General features: G+C 39.9%; 3 protein-coding genes across 6 annotated transcripts in view; 2 read left to right on the top strand and 1 right to left on the bottom strand.

The window, feature by feature from the left end:
- The first annotated feature begins 2037 nt into the window (after positions 1 to 2037).
- LOC146486283 (uncharacterized) lies at positions 2038 to 6892 on the top strand. Of its 2 annotated transcripts, none has more exons than XM_085096098.1 (4): positions 2038 to 2443; positions 3744 to 3846; positions 4768 to 4895; positions 5980 to 6892. In XM_085096098.1, exons 1-4 carry the CDS (start codon positions 2265 to 2267, stop codon positions 6134 to 6136), a joined length of 567 nt encoding a protein of 188 aa, XP_084952224.1. In that variant the 5' UTR covers positions 2038 to 2264; the 3' UTR covers positions 6137 to 6892. The 2 variants fall into 2 exon arrangements, with proteins under 2 accessions (XP_084952224.1, XP_084952230.1); XM_085096104.1 differs by lacking the exon at positions 5980 to 6892 and adding an exon at positions 5194 to 5241.
- Positions 6893 to 9097: 2205 nt separating this feature from the next.
- On the top strand, positions 9098 to 17292 carry LOC146486282 (uncharacterized). Of its 2 annotated transcripts, XM_085099833.1 has the most exons (7): positions 9098 to 9503; positions 10804 to 10906; positions 11828 to 11955; positions 13040 to 13136; positions 14680 to 14789; positions 15493 to 15622; positions 17020 to 17292. In XM_085099833.1, the coding sequence occupies exons 1-7, from the start codon at positions 9325 to 9327 to the stop codon at positions 17107 to 17109; spliced, it is 837 nt and encodes a 278-aa protein (XP_084955959.1). In that variant the 5' UTR covers positions 9098 to 9324; the 3' UTR covers positions 17110 to 17292. The 2 variants fall into 2 exon arrangements, with proteins under 2 accessions (XP_084955959.1, XP_084955964.1); XM_085099838.1 differs by lacking the exons at positions 13040 to 13136; positions 14680 to 14789; positions 15493 to 15622; positions 17020 to 17292 and adding an exon at positions 12552 to 12983.
- Positions 17293 to 20535: 3243 nt separating this feature from the next.
- The window catches only part of LOC146486280 (uncharacterized), a 28097-nt gene continuing 24373 nt past the window's right edge, over positions 20536 to 24259 (bottom strand). For both annotated transcript variants that reach the window (XM_085099828.1, XM_085099821.1), the window contains exons 2-3: positions 22844 to 23173; positions 20536 to 21174 (exon numbers count right to left, since the gene is read on the bottom strand). In XM_085099828.1, the coding sequence (XP_084955954.1) occupies positions 20693 to 21174; positions 22844 to 23173 (812 nt within the window). In that variant the 3' untranslated portion in view covers positions 20536 to 20692. The remainder of the gene's footprint in view (positions 21175 to 22843; positions 23174 to 24259) is intronic.

Below are 24259 nucleotides of genomic sequence, written 5' to 3'. Positions count from 1 at the left end.
AGCTGTGTTTTGGCTGCGTGTATAGGTACACCCTGTCTGAGAAGTGGTATCTCTAGCCGAGACGCTACTCTTCGGCTGCAGGCAAGTGTGGGAAAGGAATGCTTACACTTTTCCGCCAGACAATTTTTCAATTGAATTTCAAAATACAAAATCAAAATATTTTTAATTTTAAAATGCAAATTGAAAATTGAGAATCAGCAAAATCGCCTTATTTTCAATTTTGCAGATTACTCTCTAAAATGAAAATCAAACATTGAAAATCAAGTTTCATTTTTCTTTTACCAAATTTCACATACCGACTGAAACTAAGGAAAATGAGCATTTTGTTAGTTAGTTAGTTAGTTAGTTAGTTAGTTAATTAGTTAGTTAGTTAGTTAGTTAGTTAGTTAGTTAGTTAGTTAGTTAGTTAGTTAGTTAGTTAGTTAGTTAGTTAGTTAGTTAGTTAGTTAGTTAGTTAGTTAGTTAGTTAGTTAGTTAGTTAGGACTTGTACTTCAAAATCAGCGCAACTTTTCTTGCAAATCGCTGAAGCAAAATAAGAAAAATTGCAGAGGTTATATTTTCGTACCTCACGAAAGGATGAACTTCAACCTCTCTTGCTTACATTTGTTGGTCACATGTATGGAGGTAAGAGTAGAGGAGCAGTGCCAAATAATCCAAGAAGAGTGCAAAATTCGTACATGAGTGCAAAAATCACAAATTTTGGTCGTACCTCCGAAGCGGCACAGAAATAATAATAAAAAATAAAAAGCTGTTATTGACTTTATTTGATTAGTATAACCAGTATTTTTCCATTTTCGAAAAGTGGTTATTTGATATAACCATTCCCACGCCTGATGTCTAAAAGTGGTTATTTAATATAGCCAAACTATCACTATTCACCGAAATGGTTATCTCAAATAACCATTTTCTCGCAAGCTGCCGAAAAAAAACTATTTTATCAACATACTCAAGTAACCATGCCGGACCTATGGAGATCTATCCCCGCCAAAATACGATTTTTATATTTTTCATTCTACGTCTGGTATTTCAGGCTACATTATACAGTTCACATTCAGACTGTGACATTGTACCTTTCATTTTCGACATCCAAAATTACATTCGAAAATCTCGAGTTTCATTTTCAACAATGTACATTACTCATTTGACAGGCTCAACTTCTCGGGCCTTGCCACATCAAAGAACGATGAAAATGTATTTACCTTGTAGTGATCTTCTTTAACAACTGTACAGCAGTTTAAAAAAAGAAATTCGTAGGTTTAATGCGTAATCAGGGCTCAGTTTCTCATTTTTTTAAAACTCAAAATGAAGTCTTCAAGATGAGGATATAGTTAATAAAGCTGTTGTTGAATTTGCATTTATAGCAGCTTTCAGGGACTACAGCATACCTGAATTACAGTATTCCGCATACTTTTGACGACATCCTCGCTGGACAAGAACTGAGTTGAACAAGTCAACATTCTTCTTAGCGCACACGCTCCTGCCAAGAATAATATTCTGCAACTTGGACATTTTCATCATAGGTAAATTCTGGCCATAGTCAACGCCCGGGGGGACTTAACGTTCCTAAAGCAAAGAAGATACAGTTCCCCACGGGGTCCTTTTTAGGAGAGTTATATTACCCTCCTCCCCTAAAAACGACATTTTGGGAGCTGTTTCATTACTTTAAGAGACAAAACCTTATGTTTCATCCTAAATAAACCTGTTTTGAATTCAATACAATAGTGTGTTAATGAGTTTGATGGTGCATGGTGGAGTAGATGATTCTCTCGACCAGCTATGACATATGCATATGACCTCTTATATTACTCATTGTTGGGTCGTTTGCTGTTGTTTTCACGGTGTAAGATCAATTTTAAAACATTCAGAAGGCTTCATTTCAACTTTTCCCGAGTGACCATGCCCCCTCCACACCTCCCCGCTAAACCCACGTGTTCAATTTGCCCCTTCCACTCCCCCACCCCCCTCCTCCCATCAGATATTCACTCTTTCCCATGCCCCCACCTTTATAGTGCACTATCAGTAGCGTGACAAATCGAAACTATCTGATGCAATCGAGTGAGTGCGTGCATTCAGCCGGTTGAATACCGGAACTAGCCAAGAAAACAACTTAACGGCTTCTGTAAAACAACGAACTGGTTATGAACACCATCAAAATGCAACAGCCAATAGCTCTTTCATTATAACTACGCATATTTAATGTCAACCGGGTGAAGTCACGCATCGTGATTCATTTACGTGTTGTTTGTGAATTGAGCTCGCTTTGATGATGTCTATGATGTGGAGCACAGCCAAGGCTTTCCTTGTTATCTGGACACTTTTTGTACTTGGATGGACGGAGATTCTCGCCGAAACTTGTGAAAAGATCGACAACTGTTCGTGTAAAAAAAGCAGTGGAAAAGTTATCAACTTAAGAGAGGTTGACGGAGGCTCAAAAGGACCGGCGTAAGTAATGGCAGCGAACAGTGCTGAACAGTACTGTTTAGTACATCTCATTTTGTTTAATTATCTCCTCGATCTTTCAGCGAGATCATTTCTCAACAATTTCTTAACTTGCTGCGTATATTCCGTATTATTTCGTCTGTGTATCGTGGTAAAACGTTTCAGTTACTATACTAAATGGCAATATAATCACTTCTTGATTTCACGTGGGCTCAAGCATAGGACGGAATTTGCATTAGTGAGCTATGATTAAGCAGCTGGGGTTTTACTTCGAACGGGAAAATTGCCACAACAAACAAATTTTAAACAAATGGAACTGCGCTTTGCAAGAATCGACAAGAACATTTGTGACAAGCGAATTTGACAGGTCTCATTCTCCCGCATGGTTTCACAGTACAAGTGTAACGCAAGTCAGGCTATATGCCATCACGCCAGAGAACCCACATTTTTTGAAATTGGTTCACAGTTCGGCGTCAAATCATTTAATGTAAACGCTTTTACCTGTTACAGAAAGCTGAAGTTGTCTTGTTATTCGCGGAATAACTCTGATATTTGTTGCTCAAACGGAATTGCGTGGCAGATATGATAATTTGTTAGAACTGAGCGGTTTTTTACCTCCACGCTCGTGTTGGTTTCGCACCAAGTATATATTAGCTCTCCAAATGTCGCTCTTCGTAAAGTATAATAAACATTGAAGGTTCGAGAAGAATGATAGATTCGGAGGATAGAAGCATCAAACCAAAGATACCAAATTATACAAAAGTAAGAATTTTGTAACGATCATGTGTTCATAGTCCATGCCTGTCACGCTAAATAAACCATTATCACGTGCAAACATAATTCATAATTCGTGCAAACACTCCTCCAAATCCTGCCATGGAGCACGACGAGCGCTTTTTTTTCAGAGGGCGGGGAGAAGGGAACAACTGATGGTTTACAGTGACTTTCATAGACCCAAGCTAGCATTCATCTATGTAGTGATGTTTCGGATGTTGTATAAGTTTTTTTCAATCATCGGCTGGCTTTCGGAGACTCCGAGGCTGTTTTTGTCCGAGTTTTTCCAAGACTTATCGATTATGCAGCCAGACAGCTTTTAAAAAATTTTGGCCGTATCAGGCCCAATCTCGTTTTAAGTAGTCCACGTGACATCTGGGATGTCATAGTTATTTCAACTGTGCTAGTCTTTCTATCTCAGCAGTTTTTTTCCCACAATATATTTTACTTATATAGGTACAAATCTCAACTCAATATAGGTATGCTTCTTTGCTCTTATGTTGTTTTGCTTTCTTTTGTTTTTCTTCAGCTTTAAAGGAATTCCAACAGTATTTCCCACGGGTTCAAATTATGCGTTCAACTGGAATCCTTGCACAGATTTTACCGATGGAAATGGCTGTAAAGACGTGCTGGTAAGTGTTTTAGGAGGCCGAGGCATTGCAACAGGTAACTCAAATTTGGCGATTCCGGTTGTTCATTTGAATGTTTTGGTATAAAGCTTTACGGAGTCCGTTTGTATTCGAAGGGACAAGAACCTGACACTGACCACATAGACTTAGAGAGTCACAAAAGTGTATTCTAGATGTCACAAACGCATGCGTGTACCAGTATTTCCGCTGTGTGGAAATTAAATACTTCGTAAACCACCAACTGAAGTACTTCTGCCGTGTTAAGCCACCCGTAGTTTCCAACGAGAATGTGAATAGGGGAAAAAAAAGGCGACGAAAGAATTTTGATTTTAAAAATGGTACATGAATGCCTTTTTGCTTTACTAGCCTGGCTACGATTCATTTCGAAAAAACAATATTCCATTGATGTTTTATACTTAGGAAGAAGCTTTGAAGAAGATTCACCGAACTAACTGATTGTCCCTCACTTGAGGCCGGGGACTCCAACTCAGTTGATATAGAACTCTTTTCTAGTACTACTAGAAGAAATGGATTCCATTTCTTGTGAAATTTACAAAATGGAATCGATCGACTTCAAGGGCATAAATCAACATGAATAACAAGAAAAACTCTACTTTACAAATGGTAAAATTTCAAAGAAAACATTTCTTATCTCCTGACACTTTCCCCTTAAAGGGTTTTCAATCGAGTACCAAAAGTAATATTCTTTGGTTTGTTGTACTGTGTTGGTCCATGTTCTGTAATTGGTCGAAGAAACTGGCACGCATTCTCCTGCGCTTGACGTCATTTACGTGTACTTGCTTCGAGGTTTGATTGGTTCATTGTGTCATGAACGTTTTCAGTTGTTGTGATTGGTTAGAGTGAGTTAACCACTATATAAAGTCCCAAGTTTATTTATAATCGCCTTGTACGATTTTTTCCAAGGTTTGCCAATATGATACCAATTCTCCTGCGAGTACCTACCCATGTGCCAACACGGTATCCGAGTTTAAAGTAAACAGTGACGGAAGCACCACCATAGTTTATCAGCCAAAAACTTCTGTAATAACGAGGTAAGTATCTGTTAAAATGTACTGCTTGCATTTTTCTTAACTACGACGATAACAGCAACATTTCTTATCCTTCAGTGACCTTTATGGTGTCGAGTGTCTCTTACTCAAAGTAATTGGGAAACCTCTTAGGAAGCTTAAGCAGTAATGACGTGAGTGCAACGACAGCACAACAAAACAATAGAATTCGTGCTGACGTTCTTCCTATGCAAAACGACGCTGGGTTTTGTGGAGAACGTAAGTACACGGCGTTGAATTTTTATTCTCTTTCTTAACTGGAACGCCGCTTTTACCCATTTAGTTCCAAGATAGTTCGCCCTCTATGTACAAGTTAAACAAGTTGGTGTAATCGTGAAGTTGCTCAAACGACTTGAATTTTTTTATATTTTCGGTGATGTTTTAGTTGGCGTTGCCGTCGGGGGGAAACACTTAAAAATTGGTTCAAGTTATGGATATACGTGAGTAGTTTGGAGAGCACGAGAGAAGCGTAAGAGTTGGTCGAGGCGTAACCTTGTTGAGTGCTCTCCAAACTTCTCAAGTGCATCCATAACTCGATATACGCACAGCTAAAAGCATAAACCAATTCTTTTATAACATAGTGATAACAAAGAAGTGTACGATAAACAGGCTGGTTACAACACGCCAGTACGGCTCGTCGGCTTGGCCAGAATCTCGTACGCATGCACCCGTCAGCAGGGATGGCGCAGTGGTGAGTGGTCCTTCCACCAATGCGGCCCGGGTTCGATTACCGTACTCGATGTCATATGGGGGTTAAGTTTGTTGTTGGTTCTCGTTCTTGCTCTCAGAGGTTTTCCTCCTGGTAGCCCGGTTTTCCTCTCTATTCGAAAACCAACATTTTCAAATTGCAATTCGATGTGGATTTTTGTTTAGCACTTTATCATGAGCCTCTGGCTCGGGAGATTGTGCCAGCACTCCTCTTGTTATTGACATTATAAATAAATTACTTTATTTTACTTTAATTGACATCCTATCACCCTTGTAATGTGTTTTGGTAACCGTCGGACCGGAAGGTCTGTTAGGATATGTCAAAATTTTATTCAATATCCGGTTTAATATATTTTTTTAGATCCTTCGAAATCACACTAAAGTGCGACGAAGCCGAATATCCCGGGGAGACAGAAGGCGTTAAAGAAGTGGATCACACAAATAAAGGGACAGACTATGTATGTCAGTCAGTCGTTAACAAGAAAACTTCAAATCTGTTTAACGAAGGATCTTTTTAACATGTTTTAACGTTTTTATCAAAAGAAACCTACAGCAAGTTGAATTGACCGCAAGAAGCGGATCTCAGGCTTTTTGTTTAATAATTATCACAAAAGGTTGAGCAAGATATCGTTATTTGTTAGTGGCAAGCCAATGGTTTGGAAAATAACTGACTGCCTTTCCATTAATATACCTTACAAAAAGCGACATTTTGCTCGCTTTTAGAGACAATAGACACTAGCTAGGCAGCCAAAACGTGGTGGAAGGTGAGGGTGGTAGTAGCACAGTCTCTTGTAAGTTGCAGTCTCCGTTGCCTAACTCCCAAGGGCGATCCAATTTTCACTCCCCTCTTCTCCTTTCTAGTGGTATGCACGAATGATAGGCATCTTTATTAAGTGAATCTCGGAGAGCGTCCCGGTGGCAAGGTCAGGCCACCCCTCATTGTCAACGAAAATAACGCCCGCAGGGTCGCACGCTACCCCTTCACTACCTCGTTTATTTTTACGCTGTGTCGCCACCTAACATGTAGTTCCAGATCCACGTTGTTCATTTACCTCAGGATTTAAGAGATCTACATTTCCTTCTTGGATTTCTTGGAGAGAAATAGCATTTACCCTTTGGCTTTTCCGGTTGGTTTCCCGGGAGTTGCGCTACTTGGTTTCCGCGATCTCTTCATAGATTCTTTATTAGTTCAACGGCTTCCAAAGGAAAAACCATAAGGGGTAGACCCGGGTAGACCCCGAAAATTCTAAAGTAGAAAACATAAGTTAGCTTAACGTGCAGACGTATTGGCCAAACCCAGTAAATCGTCGTCAACAGGATTTATAAAGGTGTCATCATAACCAGAAGGTAATGGTAACTCGTCTTGAAGTGGAAAATCGTCTTCTGTTGATAAACATTCTTCCCCCAATGCCTCCATGTTGGCTGAATTAACTGAATGACGTCATTATAAAGCTGTGTTTTGGCTGCGTGTATAGGTACACCCTGTCTGAGAAGTGGTATCTCTAGCCGAGACGCTACTCTTCGGCTGCAGGCAAGTGTGGGAAAGGAATGCTTACACTTTTCCGCCAGACAATTTTTCAATTGAATTTCAAAATACAAAATCAAAATATTTTTAATTTTAAAATGCAAATTGAAAATTGAGAATCAGCAAAATCGCCTTATTTTCAATTTTGCAGATTACTCTCTAAAATGAAAATCAAACATTGAAAATCAAGTTTCATTTTTCTTTTACCAAATTTCACATACCGACTGAAACTAAGGAAAATGAGCATTTTGTTAGTTAGTTAGTTAGTTAGTTAGTTAGTTAATTAGTTAGTTAGTTAGTTAGTTAGTTAGTTAGTTAGTTAGTTAGTTAGTTAGTTAGTTAGTTAGTTAGTTAGTTAGTTAGTTAGTTAGTTAGTTAGTTAGTTAGTTAGTTAGTTAGGACTTGTACTTCAAAATCAGCGCAACTTTTCTTGCAAATCGCTGAAGCAAAATAAGAAAAATTGCAGAGGTTATATTTTCGTACCTCACGAAAGGATGAACTTCAACCTCTCTTGCTTACATTTGTTGGTCACATGTATGGAGGTAAGAGTAGAGGAGCAGTGCCAAATAATCCAAGAAGAGTGCAAAATTCGTACATGAGTGCAAAAATCACAAATTTTGGTCGTACCTCCGAAGCGGCACAGAAATAATAATAAAAAATAAAAAGCTGTTATTGACTTTATTTGATTAGTATAACCAGTATTTTTCCATTTTCGAAAAGTGGTTATTTGATATAACCATTCCCACGCCTGATGTCTAAAAGTGGTTATTTAATATAGCCAAACTATCACTATTCACCGAAATGGTTATCTCAAATAACCATTTTCTCGCAAGCTGCCGAAAAAAAACTATTTTATCAACATACTCAAGTAACCATGCCGGACCTATGGAGATCTATCCCCGCCAAAATACGATTTTTATATTTTTCATTCTACGTCTGGTATTTCAGGCTACATTATACAGTTCACATTCAGACTGTGACATTGTACCTTTCATTTTCGACATCCAAAATTACATTCGAAAATCTCGAGTTTCATTTTCAACAATGTACATTACTCATTTGACAGGCTCAACTTCTCGGGCCTTGCCACATCAAAGAACGATGAAAATGTATTTACCTTGTAGTGATCTTCTTTAACAACTGTACAGCAGTTTAAAAAAAGAAATTCGTAGGTTTAATGCGTAATCAGGGCTCAGTTTCTCATTTTTTTAAAACTCAAAATGAAGTCTTCAAGATGAGGATATAGTTAATAAAGCTGTTGTTGAATTTGCATTTATAGCAGCTTTCAGGGACTACAGCATACCTGAATTACAGTATTCCGCATACTTTTGACGACATCCTCGCTGGACAAGAACTGAGTTGAACAAGTCAACATTCTTCTTAGCGCACACGCTCCTGCCAAGAATAATATTCTGCAACTTGGACATTTTCATCATAGGTAAATTCTGGCCATAGTCAACGCCCGGGGGGACTTAACGTTCCTAAAGCAAAGAAGATACAGTTCCCCACGGGGTCCTTTTTAGGAGAGTTATATTACCCTCCTCCCCTAAAAACGACATTTTGGGAGCTGTTTCATTACTTTAAGAGACAAAACCTTATGTTTCATCCTAAATAAACCTGTTTTGAATTCAATACAATAGTGTGTTAATGAGTTTGATGGTGCATGGTGGAGTAGATGATTCTCTCGACCAGCTATGACATATGCATATGACCTCTTATATTACTCATTGTTGGGTCGTTTGCTGTTGTTTTCACGGTGTAAGATCAATTTTAAAACATTCAGAAGGCTTCATTTCAACTTTTCCCGAGTGACCATGCCCCCTCCACACCTCCCCGCTAAACCCACGTGTTCAATTTGCCCCTTCCACTCCCCCACCCCCCTCCTCCCATCAGATATTCACTCTTTCCCATGCCCCCACCTTTATAGTGCACTATCAGTAGCGTGACAAATCGAAACTATCTGATGCAATCGAGTGAGTGCGTGCATTCAGCCGGTTGAATACCGGAACTAGCCAAGAAAACAACTTAACGGCTTCTGTAAAACAACGAACTGGTTATGAACACCATCAAAATGCAACAGCCAATAGCTCTTTCATTATAACTACGCATATTTAATGTCAACCGGGTGAAGTCACGCATCGTGATTCATTTACGTGTTGTTTGTGAATTGAGCTCGCTTTGATGATGTCTATGATGTGGAGCACAGCCAAGGCTTTCCTTGTTATCTGGACACTTTTTGTACTTGGATGGACGGAGATTCTCGCCGAAACTTGTGAAAAGATCGACAACTGTTCGTGTAAAAAAAGCAGTGGAAAAGTTATCAACTTAAGAGAGGTTGACGGAGGCTCAAAAGGACCGGCGTAAGTAATGGCAGCGAACAGTGCTGAACAGTACTGTTTAGTACATCTCATTTTGTTTAATTATCTCCTCGATCTTTCAGCGAGATCATTTCTCAACAATTTCTTAACTTGCTGCGTATATTCCGTATTATTTCGTCTGTGTATCGTGGTAAAACGTTTCAGTTACTATACTAAATGGCAATATAATCACTTCTTGATTTCACGTGGGCTCAAGCATAGGACGGAATTTGCATTAGTGAGCTATGATTAAGCAGCTGGGGTTTTACTTCGAACGGGAAAATTGCCACAACAAACAAATTTTAAACAAATGGAACTGCGCTTTGCAAGAATCGACAAGAACATTTGTGACAAGCGAATTTGACAGGTCTCATTCTCCCGCATGGTTTCACAGTACAAGTGTAACGCAAGTCAGGCTATATGCCATCACGCCAGAGAACCCACATTTTTTGAAATTGGTTCACAGTTCGGCGTCAAATCATTTAATGTAAACGCTTTTACCTGTTACAGAAAGCTGAAGTTGTCTTGTTATTCGCGGAATAACTCTGATATTTGTTGCTCAAACGGAATTGCGTGGCAGATATGATAATTTGTTAGAACTGAGCGGTTTTTTACCTCCACGCTCGTGTTGGTTTCGCACCAAGTATATATTAGCTCTCCAAATGTCGCTCTTCGTAAAGTATAATAAACATTGAAGGTTCGAGAAGAATGATAGATTCGGAGGATAGAAGCATCAAACCAAAGATACCAAATTATACAAAAGTAAGAATTTTGTAACGATCATGTGTTCATAGTCCATGCCTGTCACGCTAAATAAACCATTATCACGTGCAAACATAATTCATAATTCGTGCAAACACTCCTCCAAATCCTGCCATGGAGCACGACGAGCGCTTTTTTTTCAGAGGGCGGGGAGAAGGGAACAACTGATGGTTTACAGTGACTTTCATAGACCCAAGCTAGCATTCATCTATGTAGTGATGTTTCGGATGTTGTATAAGTTTTTTTCAATCATCGGCTGGCTTTCGGAGACTCCGAGGCTGTTTTTGTCCGAGTTTTTCCAAGACTTATCGATTATGCAGCCAGACAGCTTTTAAAAAATTTTGGCCGTATCAGGCCCAATCTCGTTTTAAGTAGTCCACGTGACATCTGGGATGTCATAGTTATTTCAACTGTGCTAGTCTTTCTATCTCAGCAGTTTTTTTCCCACAATATATTTTACTTATATAGGTACAAATCTCAACTCAATATAGGTATGCTTCTTTGCTCTTATGTTGTTTTGCTTTCTTTTGTTTTTCTTCAGCTTTAAAGGAATTCCAACAGTATTTCCCACGGGTTCAAATTATGCGTTCAACTGGAATCCTTGCACAGATTTTACCGATGGAAATGGCTGTAAAGACGTGCTGGTAAGTGTTTTAGGAGGCCGAGGCATTGCAACAGGTAACTCAAATTTGGCGATTCCGGTTGTTCATTTGAATGTTTTGGTATAAAGCTTTACGGAGTCCGTTTGTATTCGAAGGGACAAGAACCTGACACTGACCACATAGACTTAGAGAGTCACAAAAGTGTATTCTAGATGTCACAAACGCATGCGTGTACCAGTATTTCCGCTGTGTGGAAATTAAATACTTCGTAAACCACCAACTGAAGTACTTCTGCCGTGTTAAGCCACCCGTAGTTTCCAACGAGAATGTGAATAGGGGAAAAAAAAGGCGACGAAAGAATTTTGATTTTAAAAATGGTACATGAATGCCTTTTTGCTTTACTAGCCTGGCTACGATTCATTTCGAAAAAACAATATTCCATTGATGTTTTATACTTAGGAAGAAGCTTTGAAGAAGATTCACCGAACTAACTGATTGTCCCTCACTTGAGGCCGGGGACTCCAACTCAGTTGATATAGAACTCTTTTCTAGTACTACTAGAAGAAATGGATTCCATTTCTTGTGAAATTTACAAAATGGAATCGATCGACTTCAAGGGCATAAATCAACATGAATAACAAGAAAAACTCTACTTTACAAATGGTAAAATTTCAAAGAAAACATTTCTTATCTCCTGACACTTTCCCCTTAAAGGGTTTTCAATCGAGTACCAAAAGTAATATTCTTTGGTTTGTTGTACTGTGTTGGTCCATGTTCTGTAATTGGTCGAAGAAACTGGCACGCATTCTCCTGCGCTTGACGTCATTTACGTGTACTTGCTTCGAGGTTTGATTGGTTCATTGTGTCATGAACGTTTTCAGTTGTTGTGATTGGTTAGAGTGAGTTAACCACTATATAAAGTCCCAAGTTTATTTATAATCGCCTTGTACGATTTTTTCCAAGGTTTGCCAATATGATACCAATTCTCCTGCGAGTACCTACCCATGTGCCAACACGGTATCCGAGTTTAAAGTAAACAGTGACGGAAGCACCACCATAGTTTATCAGCCAAAAACTTCTGTAATAACGAGGTAAGTATCTGTTAAAATGTACTGCTTGCATTTTTCTTAACTACGACGATAACAGCAACATTTCTTATCCTTCAGTGACCTTTATGGTGTCGAGTGTCTCTTACTCAAAGTAATTGGGAAACCTCTTAGGAAGCTTAAGCAGTAATGACGTGAGTGCAACGACAGCACAACAAAACAATAGAATTCGTGCTGACGTTCTTCCTATGCAAAACGACGCTGGGTTTTGTGGAGAACGTAAGTACACGGCGTTGAATTTTTATTCTCTTTCTTAACTGGAACGCCGCTTTTACCCATTTAGTTCCAAGATAGTTCGCCCTCTATGTACAAGTTAAACAAGTTGGTGTAATCGTGAAGTTGCTCAAACGACTTGAATTTTTTTATATTTTCGGTGATGTTTTAGTTGGCGTTGCCGTCGGGGGGAAACACTTAAAAATTGGTTCAAGTTATGGATATACGTGAGTAGTTTGGAGAGCACGAGAGAAGCGTAAGAGTTGGTCGAGGCGTAACCTTGTTGAGTGCTCTCCAAACTTCTCAAGTGCATCCATAACTCGATATACGCACAGCTAAAAGCATAAACCAATTCTTTTATAACATAGTGATAACAAAGAAGTGTACGATAAACAGGCTGGTTACAACACGCCAGTACGGCTCGTCGGCTTGGCCAGAATCTCGTACGCATGCACCCGTCAGCAGGGATGGCGCAGTGGTGAGTGGTCCTTCCACCAATGCGGCCCGGGTTCGATTACCGTACTCGATGTCATATGGGGGTTAAGTTTGTTGTTGGTTCTCGTTCTTGCTCTCAGAGGTTTTCCTCCTGGTAGCCCGGTTTTCCTCTCTATTCGAAAACCAACATTTTCAAATTGCAATTCGATGTGGATTTTTGTTTAGCACTTTATCATGAGCCTCTGGCTCGGGAGATTGTGCCAGCACTCCTCTTGTTATTGACATTATAAATAAATTACTTTATTTTACTTTAATTGACATCCTATCACCCTTGTAATGTGTTTTGGTAACCGTCGGACCGGAAGGTCTGTTAGGATATGTCAAAATTTTATTCAATATCCGGTTTAATATATTTTTTTAGATCCTTCGAAATCACACTAAAGTGCGACGAAGCCGAATATCCCGGGGAGACAGAAGGCGTTAAAGAAGTGGATCACACAAATAAAGGGACAGACTATGTATGTCAGTCAGTCGTTAACAAGAAAACTTCAAATCTGTTTAACGAAGGATCTTTTTAACATGTTTTAACGTTTTTATCAAAAGAAACCTACAGCAAGTTGAATTGACCGCAAGAAGCGGATCTCAGGCTTTTTGTTTAATAATTATCACAAAAGGTTGAGCAAGATATCGTTATTTGTTAGTGGCAAGCCAATGGTTTGGAAAATAACTGACTGCCTTTCCATTAATATACCTTACAAAAAGCGACATTTTGCTCGCTTTTAGAGACAATAGACACTAGCTAGGCAGCCAAAACGTGGTGGAAGGTGAGGGTGGTAGTAGCACAGTCTCTTGTAAGTTGCAGTCTCCGTTGCCTAACTCCCAAGGGCGATCCAATTTTCACTCCCCTCTTCTCCTTTCTAGTGGTATGCACGAATGATAGGCATCTTTATTAAGTGAATCTCGGAGAGCGTCCCGGTGGCAAGGTCAGGCCACCCCTCATTGTCAACGAAAATAACGCCCGCAGGGTCGCACGCTACCCCTTCACTACCTCGTTTATTTTTACGCTGTGTCGCCACCTAACATGTAGTTCCAGATCCACGTTGTTCATTTACCTCAGGATTTAAGAGATCTACATTTCCTTCTTGGATTTCTTGGAGAGAAATAGCATTTACCCTTTGGCTTTTCCGGTTGGTTTCCCGGGAGTTGCGCTACTTGGTTTCCGCGATCTCTTCATAGATTCTTTATTAGTTCAACGGCTTCCAAAGGAAAAACCATAAGGGGTAGACCCGGGTAGACCCCGAAAATTCTAAAGTAGAAAACATAAGTTAGCTTAACGTGCAGACGTATTGGCCAAACCCAGCAAGAGTAAGTAGCTTTAGCCTCAAGAAATGCAGGAAGTCAACGACCAAAACAACATGGCGGCAGGCGCGAGTTCGTCACCTTTGAAATGGCTACAAACGCGAACAAGGCTTCAGCTTAAAAAGTAACCTAACCAGCATTAAGCCAATTTGTTTCTCTAACTTTGAAACGAATTTCAACCTGGAAAAAATGTGACAGACTTCATTAATGGCGAAATTTTAGACAGGCTGACCTCTCCATACTGATGTTCTTGGACGCGAAGACTACTGATCAAAGAACGCATTCTAATTGGTCGAATTTCGTGACGAACACCGCCTGGTTCAGTGTTATTGCTTTTCGTGTAAAGCAAACAAATTATTACTGTTCATAAACCTACTGTCTTCTCATTAGATCGTCGAACCTGCGGGGGAAATGGGTGCGAATGCCAAGGAGTGGGGAGTGGCTTCGCTTAGCGTCCCTCCCCCCCCCCCCCCCACCCCCTCCACACTCCCTTCATTATTGAAACAAGAAACCACCAATGACAGACCACGGATGGTGTAGTGATGCTTACATTATTACAGTTAAAGGATAATGACTGTAGAAAAAAAACGGCTTGCTGCAACGTTAATTAGATTCGACGTTTTATGAGAGAAGATTTGCCAGTTAACAGCCATTTACCAAGCCCACTCTCCTAAGCATAAGGACTTCTCTATTTCGTTCTAGAGAATGGTTTTTAAATCCAAATGCGCATGCGACGATGGTTGTGTTTCTAATAATCCGCCGTCAGGATCAGGAAGTACCGGCCTTAGTATTGGAAGCATTTTATTAATCGTGTAAGTATAGCGTACTTTCATCATAGATGAAGATGAGGTACATTGTCTTCCTCATTACAAACTCTGCGCAGTTGCTACCTTGTACGTAATTTCACATAACAAGCTGAAAGGGAGGGTAATATAATTTATATAGAAATAATGTGATGGAATATGTTAAGCCTGGTGAATAAATGAGAATGATGTATTTAGTCAGTAAATGACACAGGCATACTCGGAAAAAAATCCGAGTGCTCCTATCAGGAGTCGAACCTAAGACCTTCCGATTCCTTCATAATTTATATACTATAACGACGTAGTTGATAGACAACGCGTTCGAGTGGCTGGGGGGCGGAGACAAAATCACTAGTTTGGTCAGAGCGGGACTTAAAGCAGAAAAAAATATACAGTTCCGTTTATGGGACCGGCGCGCGACCAGCGACGAAATGGATACCACGGCGGGATTATCCTCCGATGTATAATAGAAGCTGCCTGAAGGGAGTTATTTACTAATTGTTGGTTTGCATGTGACGTCATGGCGGCCATGTTGGTGGACAGGAACAATAAAATTTTTCTCCTCTGGCATTTTTATGCAAACTATATGAGCAAATTTTCTTTTGTTTTGTCCACCAACTTGGCGGCGATGCAAACTACCTATACTCAGTATCGTTCAGGTATTCAACGTTGATTTATTTGTGTGTGTGCCTCGCTTCTTTTCATTTTCCAGGTTTTTCGTATTACTCCCCGTTTATCTAATCGGTGGAATTCTCATAAAAAAGTACAAAATGGGAATGGATAGCATGCCGGAGATGGTGCCACATTATGAATTCTGGGCTGGAATTCCATCTCTTGTAAAGGTAAGATGTTATTTTCTGACGAGTGTCATTAATAAACAAACCCAGAGTAATCGTTATCATCAATTCTTTAGCGCAGTTGATCTAGATGTGATCAGCCAGACAGAATGCCATAGACAAGCCAAGTCGTTTTTCCCTCTCGTAATTGTTTCTCTTAACCCTTAACATTTTCCTTTAATTTATCGTTCTCCAACGAACGATAAATGTACTTGTTTGGTACAAGAAGAGAATAGGCTATATCAGAAAACAAACAATGCCAGATGCAACGTTCAATAGAGGCAGTTCCTGGCAGCAGCCAGTGGGAAGAAGTGGTTTTAACGGTCTTTGGCAATTTCCAGTAAACTTTGTACACTCAAGGTAGTTTAAAGTTTCAAATTTTCCCAATAATAGTGAAATATCGTGCCATAATTGTGGAGGGCAATAAAAAGGCCCCCAGCTTAAGTTCTCGAGCCACAGCTTGGCACAATGACGCATTTTCTCTTAGTTTAAGGCCCAAAAAAGTAGAATTTTTGACCCTGTAACTCCACGGAGGGTCACCTGTCAATGTAAATGTCTTTCAGAACAGCGACAAGAACTGTTTGCAACCAGACATCGTTCTTTATGTTATAAATGTTACAGAAATCAACCCAGAACAAGGGGAACTCAAAGACATGCAAATGAAAAGAAAGTTTAAAAGGTTAAATCAACCGGAAGCCGCGAGATGCCGGAAGTATGACTGTATGAGCCGAGAAATAACACGTTTCTCCCTCGTCCCACTCTCCGTTTATACGCTCGCTCCAGACGTTTCTTTGAAGACCGCGCCCAAAAACATACGACTGTTTTGCAGTTTTCTTCCAAATGCGTCCTGAATTAGTTTTTCCTCATTGCTGCAGCTAATATTATAAAGTTGTCGACTGGTAGACTGATATCACCTGGCTGACTGACCGACTAACAGACAGACTGGCCGACTGACAGACAGACAGAGACTGACAGACAGACCCACTAACCGATGGACCGAATCGATGGCTGCACGAACGAAACAACCAGATAGCGAGTTCGCAAACACACGGACGGATTCCGATCAGCTGGGACTTACCTTGTTTTGAAAAGGCCTCGCACAAAGTAATTGTGGCCAGTTCCCATTGAAAAGCTGCTAATTGTTATACTTACAAGAATCTACTATTAAATTTGTACCAAATTTCAACCCAATGCAGCCTCACCGTAGCCTCATCCTCTTATAGCTTGTTTGGCGAGCGCTGAGAAGAAGGGGGAGGAAAATTTCGAGGGAGCACAAAGCATGAGGCGCTGAGCAGAGGGCCCTCTTCTTCTGGCTCTTCTCCCGCTCGCGAATCTCCCCAACGTCCGTCCCACAGAGTAAACTTTCCTGATGAATAACAATCTTTGTTTTTTTTCTTTTCCAGGATGGTATTGTGTTTAGCTGTAAAGGTCTCAAATCTGGGTGCACCTTTCTCTATCACAAATGCAATAAAGATGGATACGCCGAGATATGAGCCAGAAATTTAATTCATATGCTTTATAGTGTGAGGAGTGGCACCGGACTCTTTCACGAACTTTTAAGAAAAGAAAGTGAGAATTTTGATGAACTTAGCTCTCGTTTGTTCAGGTTAGTAAGTTAAACCTTGAAGCCACTAAGAGATTTTGATTGCAAGAATAAATAGTATAAAATACAACTGTGGGTTTGTTTTCGTGCTATGTAATGGTAGTCTAACTGACGAAATGGTCTTCTTCAAATGCCAATGAAGCAAATTTTCCACATAATTTTATTCGTTAAATGATAGTTGCTGAGATGTGCTTAAATCTTACAATTTCGTTTCTGTAACACTTTTAAAAACAGGTTGTCTAGAGCTGAGATCCCCTGTACCTTTTGAATGAACAAATAAAAGTACTACAGGGGCGGATCCAGGGGAGGTGAAATGGGTGAATTTTCACCCCCGTTTTTTTGAGACCCCTTCCTTTTTTTTTTTTTCCTTATCCGTCAAATATTGAAATAATATTTGATTTCTCTAATTGAGGTGGAGAATGTGCATTAGCGATGACTGGTTCTACCAATCAATTTATTCATTTTGAGCCTGTTGAAATGGGGTTGAAAGATCTACACGACTCCCGCTGTGTGCCCATTGTGTTGATAGAAGCCTTTATAATTTTGCTTTAATAAGCATGTCTTTAAGCGATTTCCCTTTTCTATAATAGATAAAGGGAGGTTCCTTGTATATCTCTCTTAGTAGCGGCTGGTTTTGTATTAAATGCCATTCAGTGTCCATTAGAATATATTTCAAACATGGCAGTGATGGTTGAAATTGTGTCACGAAGGGTAGAATTTTCTTGTGCACTTTCTGTTTTTGTGTAAGAGCGTTCTTCCTTTCTGCGAAGTTAACTTCGGAGAGGATTTTGTCCACCAGGTTACTAGGATAAGGTTTCGATTCCAGGCGTGTTTTAAAGTTTTTGATGTTTTCGTCAAACACTACTTTAGAAGCGTTTGTCCTCAGAAGTGCCTGCTGGGTGGCAGCTGTTGTAGTTTGTGTACTGAAATGTTTTAGTAAGTTTGTAATGTGTGCGCACGTCGAGAATCGTTTCTTTCTCGAATCTCTGTCCCTTATAGACTGTTGTATCCAAGAATGTTGTTTCTTATTGTGAGACTTCAGCGGTAAACTTTATGGTAGGGTGGTACGAATTTGCTTGCTCAATGAATTTTCTATTTCTTCTTTGTTTGTATCCCACAAGTAAAATACATCGTCAATGAATCTTCTCCACATTAGTGGTTTGTGAACGCTCTGCCTTAAGATCTCCTTTTCTATAGATGCCATAAAGATGTTGGCAAAAGCTACTGCCATTTTAGTGCCCATGGCAGTTCCGTGTGTTTGGAAGGAGTTCTCCTTCAGTATAAGGCTGAGCATTTCTCTGAGGAAATTTGTAGCTATAGGAGGGTTATTGGCATGAAAGTTCTCGTATGCGTTGCATACTATAGTGATTCTTTCAGTCCTCCTGTGGGATATTCGTGTAAAGGCTAGTGACATCCATTGAGACTAGAAAAGCGTTTCTAGGCACCCTAGTGCTTTCAATAAACCTTATGAAATGTGTCGTATCTTTTAGAAACGAGTCCTGTATTTGTGCTATTGGCTGAAGTAGTTTGTCTTCGAATGATGATAGGCGTTCTGTTGGGCCATCACACCCAGATATGATAGGTCTTGACTTCCGACTAATGTCGGTTTGTGAATTTTTGTGAGGGTATAAAACACTGGGCTTCGAGGCGGATTTGGTGTTAGGTTAAACCATTTAACCGTCATTTCGTCTATGCACCCTGCTTGATGAAGGGCATTAATGAGGTGTTTAACTCTCTGGGATGTGTCTCTAACCATTGATTGGTCTAGTGGCTGACAGTTATTTCTATCATCCAATTGTTTCTGTCCGTCATTGATTTTGTTTTCTCCGTTCATAACGACGGTTGTTCTGCCTTTATCTGCTTTTTTGAGAATAACTTCTTTGTTGTTAACGTTAATAAGCTCCTTGAGAGCTCTTCGCTGCACAGACCTCAAACACCTCAACCAGGCTTTGGCTCTATAAAAAATTACATTATTACAAAAATTCACCCCCCATTTCAAAATCCTGGATCCGCGCCTGTAAGCTTCATAGTTTCCTTTAGGTCTCCTCGCCATTGTTACATCTATTTTTTTTTTCTATTTTTTTGTGTTCATTATATTTGTGGTGTGGCAAAATAAATAAACTAAACTTGTGTGTTGATAAAAACTACCAGGATAATTTGTATCAGACAAACAATGCTCTTCACCTGGCTCTTCTCGCTTTTTATCAAAGCTTTAACCAACCAAGAAAAGAAGATAACGATAGTAAATTGTTTCTTGCAAACCTCGGACTGAACATATGAAAACAGCTTTTGCTTACAACGACTCTAAGCTATGGAATGGCCTCCCAGGTTCCATGAAACAGGCGATAATTTGTCATCCTTCAAACGAGAGCTATCATCGGTTAGCAACCGGTATCAGTGGTGTCCCTTTTAGATGTACAGTTCATAGAATGTCTTTTTATAGTTATTATTTTTTTGCTCCGCCTTCCAAGTAAAACAGTTACGCAACGTTACTGATTGGAACCCCGAGGGCAAATAAAGTGTCAATCAATAGTATTCGTTGATCATATACGTTCTTTTAATGATGATAATTCCCTGCGTCAGAAGGGTCGACCTCTAGGAGAGTCGACCGGAGTCACCAGTAAGTGAAGTCAATTCTAGTCAAGTCAATTCAAGTTAAGTCAATTCATCAATCAATCCTTACAAACTGTACATTTTTTACTGATGAAACATTTTAAAAAACACAGGTCCTCATTTTCTCAATATCCTCATCACCGAGTGAGTTTCCTTTTGTTGTTGTTGAAGAATCAAAACAAGAATGTTCACAGAGCACATCCGACGTCCTGGTCTTTGTATGTCGGACAAAAAATCCCAGATGATTGGCGATCTCGTTATTTCCCGACTGTCCAGATTTTGTCGTTGCTGCATAAAGGTATCGGCGATTATTGGCAATGACAAAAATAAAGACGCAGAAAAATGCCCGTCATTTTGAATATTTGAGGTTTTGAAAAGCTTGGTGCCGATCTAAACTCGCAGATCCCGGATTGACCCGAATTCCTCCCCCCCCCCCCCCCCCCACCACCTCTGAAATATTTCTTTAATTTCGACTTAATTGAGACGAGGTAAGTGCCTCATGCTGATTTAATTACCGTCGCCGACAGGAGGAGACAGGACTACCAGGAAACAACTCTAGCGGCGACCAGAGCGCTACTTTAGCCTAATTAGACTTAAACGCTCAGTAACGCTGCCTCCTATGAACTCAGTACGTTAATAACAAAGCCACCCAAAGTACGCCCGAGAATACTCCTAGACAGAAAAAAAATAAGATACACAAAAATGAATTATAAGCTTCTTACATTTTATTGCCTACCTGTTAATTAGCCTTTTACAGATTATTTTAGCGTTTTTATTGTTCCTTAAAACTTGCAATATAAATCAACAGTCCTTTTTGAAACTCAACCAGATACGTAGTCAATTCGGGTACATTGACAGGATCATTTGCCAGAGGTAGGTACGTCCGTAGGACCTTGAGTGGGCCCGGTGGGAGACCCACTAGAAGGACCGGCGGTAGGCCCGTTAGTTGGGCCTGCAGTAGGCCGGACTATTCGGATTATCGGTCTTATCGGTCCAACTCTGATTCGAGTCCTCCTTCCTGGACGCCTCCTGCGCGGACGCCTCCTGCCTGGACGCCTACGTCCCCGTCCTCTGCGCCTGCGTCCAATTCTGCGTCGTCCTCGTCCTCGAGAGCGTCTCCTCCGTCGCCTCCGTCCTCTCCGACCCCTCCCAGGTCGTCGTCGTCCTCTTGATGGTCTCCTTCCTCGTCGTCTCCTACTAGGTCTCCTGCCACTACGTCTGCGCCTTCTGGAAGGCCTTCGCCGTCTGCGACGTCTCCGGGATGGTCTGCGTCTTCTTCTACGTCCCCTGCGACCGCTTCGTCCTCTCTGAGGATCTCCACTATTCAACAAATCTTTTCGTTCTGTTAGATAAAAAAAAGCTTTGTCATTTCCTTTGCAGTGATGCTACTGCATGTATTTGCGCGCCGATTCATGTGTTGATCCTGTGCTTGTGCACGAGTTTCATTTTACTGTAATATTTGCTGAAAAATATCGACGAAACTTGTATTAAACCGGTTATTGATTACAAATTTTTGCTTTTTTTCACTTCGGCTGTCTACACCACCGCCTCTTCTCACATTGTGGCCTTCATGCCGTTTAGCTACATGAAGATAGGTATACGAGTTACTTCTAAATCAACAAAATTAATATTACTTTAAAGTAGCTGTATTCACTAAGCTATTCGGTCTTTTATAATTGGGTATTAATTTATACACAATAGTCTGCCGCACGTAGGAACTGTTTTTGTCAATTTTACGGACGGTGTCTTCTTTTGCTATTACGTATACGTTCTGCTCATCTCGGAATGGTCCAAAAAAAAAAAAACTAATATGCGTTATCATCTTTGAAAATTAAAATGCTTGGTCACTCCCAATTTCCTTTTGGGGTTCAAATAGCTCTCGCTAAGATCTGCTTTTCACGCATAATCATACGTTTCGCCTTTTGCGTTCAGGTCAGGTACTGTCCTTACAAGTTGAGGCGAGACACTTAAGGGTGCAAATCGCATTTGAATTATGGGCTCAAAATGAATGATGTTCGTTTTGTAGCTCACATTTAACGCGAAGCTCAAAACATAATGAGCCATATTCTCCAATAGAGAATTAAATAACTTAGAAATTCCGGACAGTATGAAGCCACATCCCTGAGACAACGAGTTTTAAACTACACAGCAGATACTGACCTTCAATTTAGAAGACTTTAAGATTGAATTGAAAGTTATTAACGATTAGGTATTTTGTGAAAGTTTTTTCGTATTGTTGTAAAAAGCTGGGCAAATTTTAACCTCTTTATCAGTTATATCTTTCACCACAGTCTGTCGCGGTCTTTAAAATGCAGGTAATAAACGGTCAAATATCTATACAATTTTACTTTTGTGGGCACCATATTTAATTCTCAATTAGAAAACAGCTTTTCAACGTGTTCCGGTTCAAATTTTTATACCCCGAAAATTTACGATATTTTCTGCACACTATTCAAGGTCAAACATAGCACAGTTAACAAAGCTTTATGAGTGGCTAAACGAGAATTTCTCTGATATGTAACTAAAACTCGTACAATGCTCGTCAGCGAGTCGCAAGAAAGTTATCCAAAATGCCTTCTGGAAGATTTTTAAAGCAAAATAGCAAAAAAAAAAAAAAAAAACCGTTAAGAATTTAAAACAATCACTTCCCAAAGTTAACAATATCGATGAAACCGGCGACGTGAGACCACTAACCAGGATGTGAATAAATGCAACGTTTCTGTCACCACAAGAAACTGGCGCGTTTTATTTCGCTGTTGTTATTAATTTTAGAAAATAGCGGTCATTGCAACCAACTTTGAACTAATGAAAAGTCTTAGTTTTTTGTGTTTCTGCTCAGTTTTAGTCTAGCCTTCCCGCTATTATTTTGGTGCGTTTTATTTTTTTGCCTAAAATCAGTCTTTAACTACCTTAAACAATCGACGCAAAGTTGAAGGTTAATGCCATATTGATTTTTTTGGTTTGTAAATGGAAAGCAAGTTTATTAATACTTAATGTTTACCCACACGTACCTTCAAGCTGTGAGGTTTCATCTTCCAATTTCGCGATCTCAGCGCCGGGTTCGTCTTTGTCTTCTTCCTCGGCGTCGCCTTCGTCTTCGTCTTCGGCGTCTGCCTCAACCTCATCTAATCCTTCGACTTCATCGTCGTCTTCGGTGTCTTCTTCGATCTCAGGCTCATCTTCGATGCCTTCTTTGTTTTCGTCTTCATCTTCGTCTTCGGCTTCCAATTCTTCGTTTTCAGGCCCATCATCTTCATCTTCGGCTTCATCGTCGTCGTTGTCGTCTTCGTCACTAACAAGTTCCTCGCCCTCACTGCTCTCTCGAATGGGCACAGAGTTTGCTTTAACAAGAACATAGTTCGGTTTAATAGATTGGTGAATTAAGGGGGAAATTTAAGTTAAACGGATAGAAGGTTTCCAATTTGTCAGCAATTTTAGGAACGAAAAAAGAAACGGCTCCCGAGGAATTAAAGGAAATTACACCTTTTGCCCTTCTTTATCAGGAAATACATTTTCATTAGCGTGAAAACATTAGTCAATAAAATTAATGTATAATCAGTTTAACTAGGAAATGAAACGAAGATGCTGCGATATTTTAGACTAGCTATAGCGTTCTATCACGAATGTTGTTCTCTTATTGACTACACTACTCACTATCTATTCTATTCTATTTAACAAATAGATTCCATGTTGCCGTGCGTCTGCTCAGTAATAGATCACAGATAACGTCAAAATGTGGTAAGAACAAAAAAGAGTGTCACAGATGCTCTTACCACATTTTGACGTCATCCGTGATCTATTACTGAACAGACGCACGACGACATGGAATCTATTTGTTAACTGGTGTAGATAGTGAGTAGAGTGTGTAGCCTAAAAGTGTGCGGTTATTATACAAATATTCAATAAAAGCGTGAGCCTGTCTTGTTGTTAAGTTTTGAACGACTAGTATATTTATACTAAAACAATTAGATTATTCATTCCCAATTTCTATGCGTTTTAGTTGATTGGGGGTTCGCCCTAAATAACTAGCATGCGATAGAATTTTTGAGCTCATAATCTAATTGTTAAGCAGAAGACATTAAGTAACGGTCACCTGATAGCCCTTGTTAGCGGTTTAAGTTAAAAAGAAAGAACAAAGGAAAAAAAATGCCAAATTCCGCTGGAGACATGTCATATTATAATGTTATAGACAAGAAGTTACAGAGAGCCTTCCACTGCCGCTGAAAAATCTTAGTAAAATAACTTCTCTCGACAAAAAACACGTGTTTGAGTGACCAATACCAAATATGACCAAAACATAAACAACAACCCTTCAGTCCTAGGTCTGAGGCCTCCGCGGTCGGAGCATAACTTGCGTAGTTCATCGACTTGAGATACAAAAGATTACGACAAATTCTACCCTCTGCTGGGTGAAACCCTAACCCTCA

Source organism: Pavona decussata, unplaced genomic scaffold (genome assembly GCF_977016875.1).
Source record: "Pavona decussata unplaced genomic scaffold, jaPavDecu1.1 SCAFFOLD_21, whole genome shotgun sequence".
Classification (NCBI taxonomy): Eukaryota; Metazoa; Cnidaria; class Anthozoa; order Scleractinia; family Agariciidae; genus Pavona; species Pavona decussata.
This window is presented reverse-complemented; position numbering and strand designations above follow the sequence as displayed.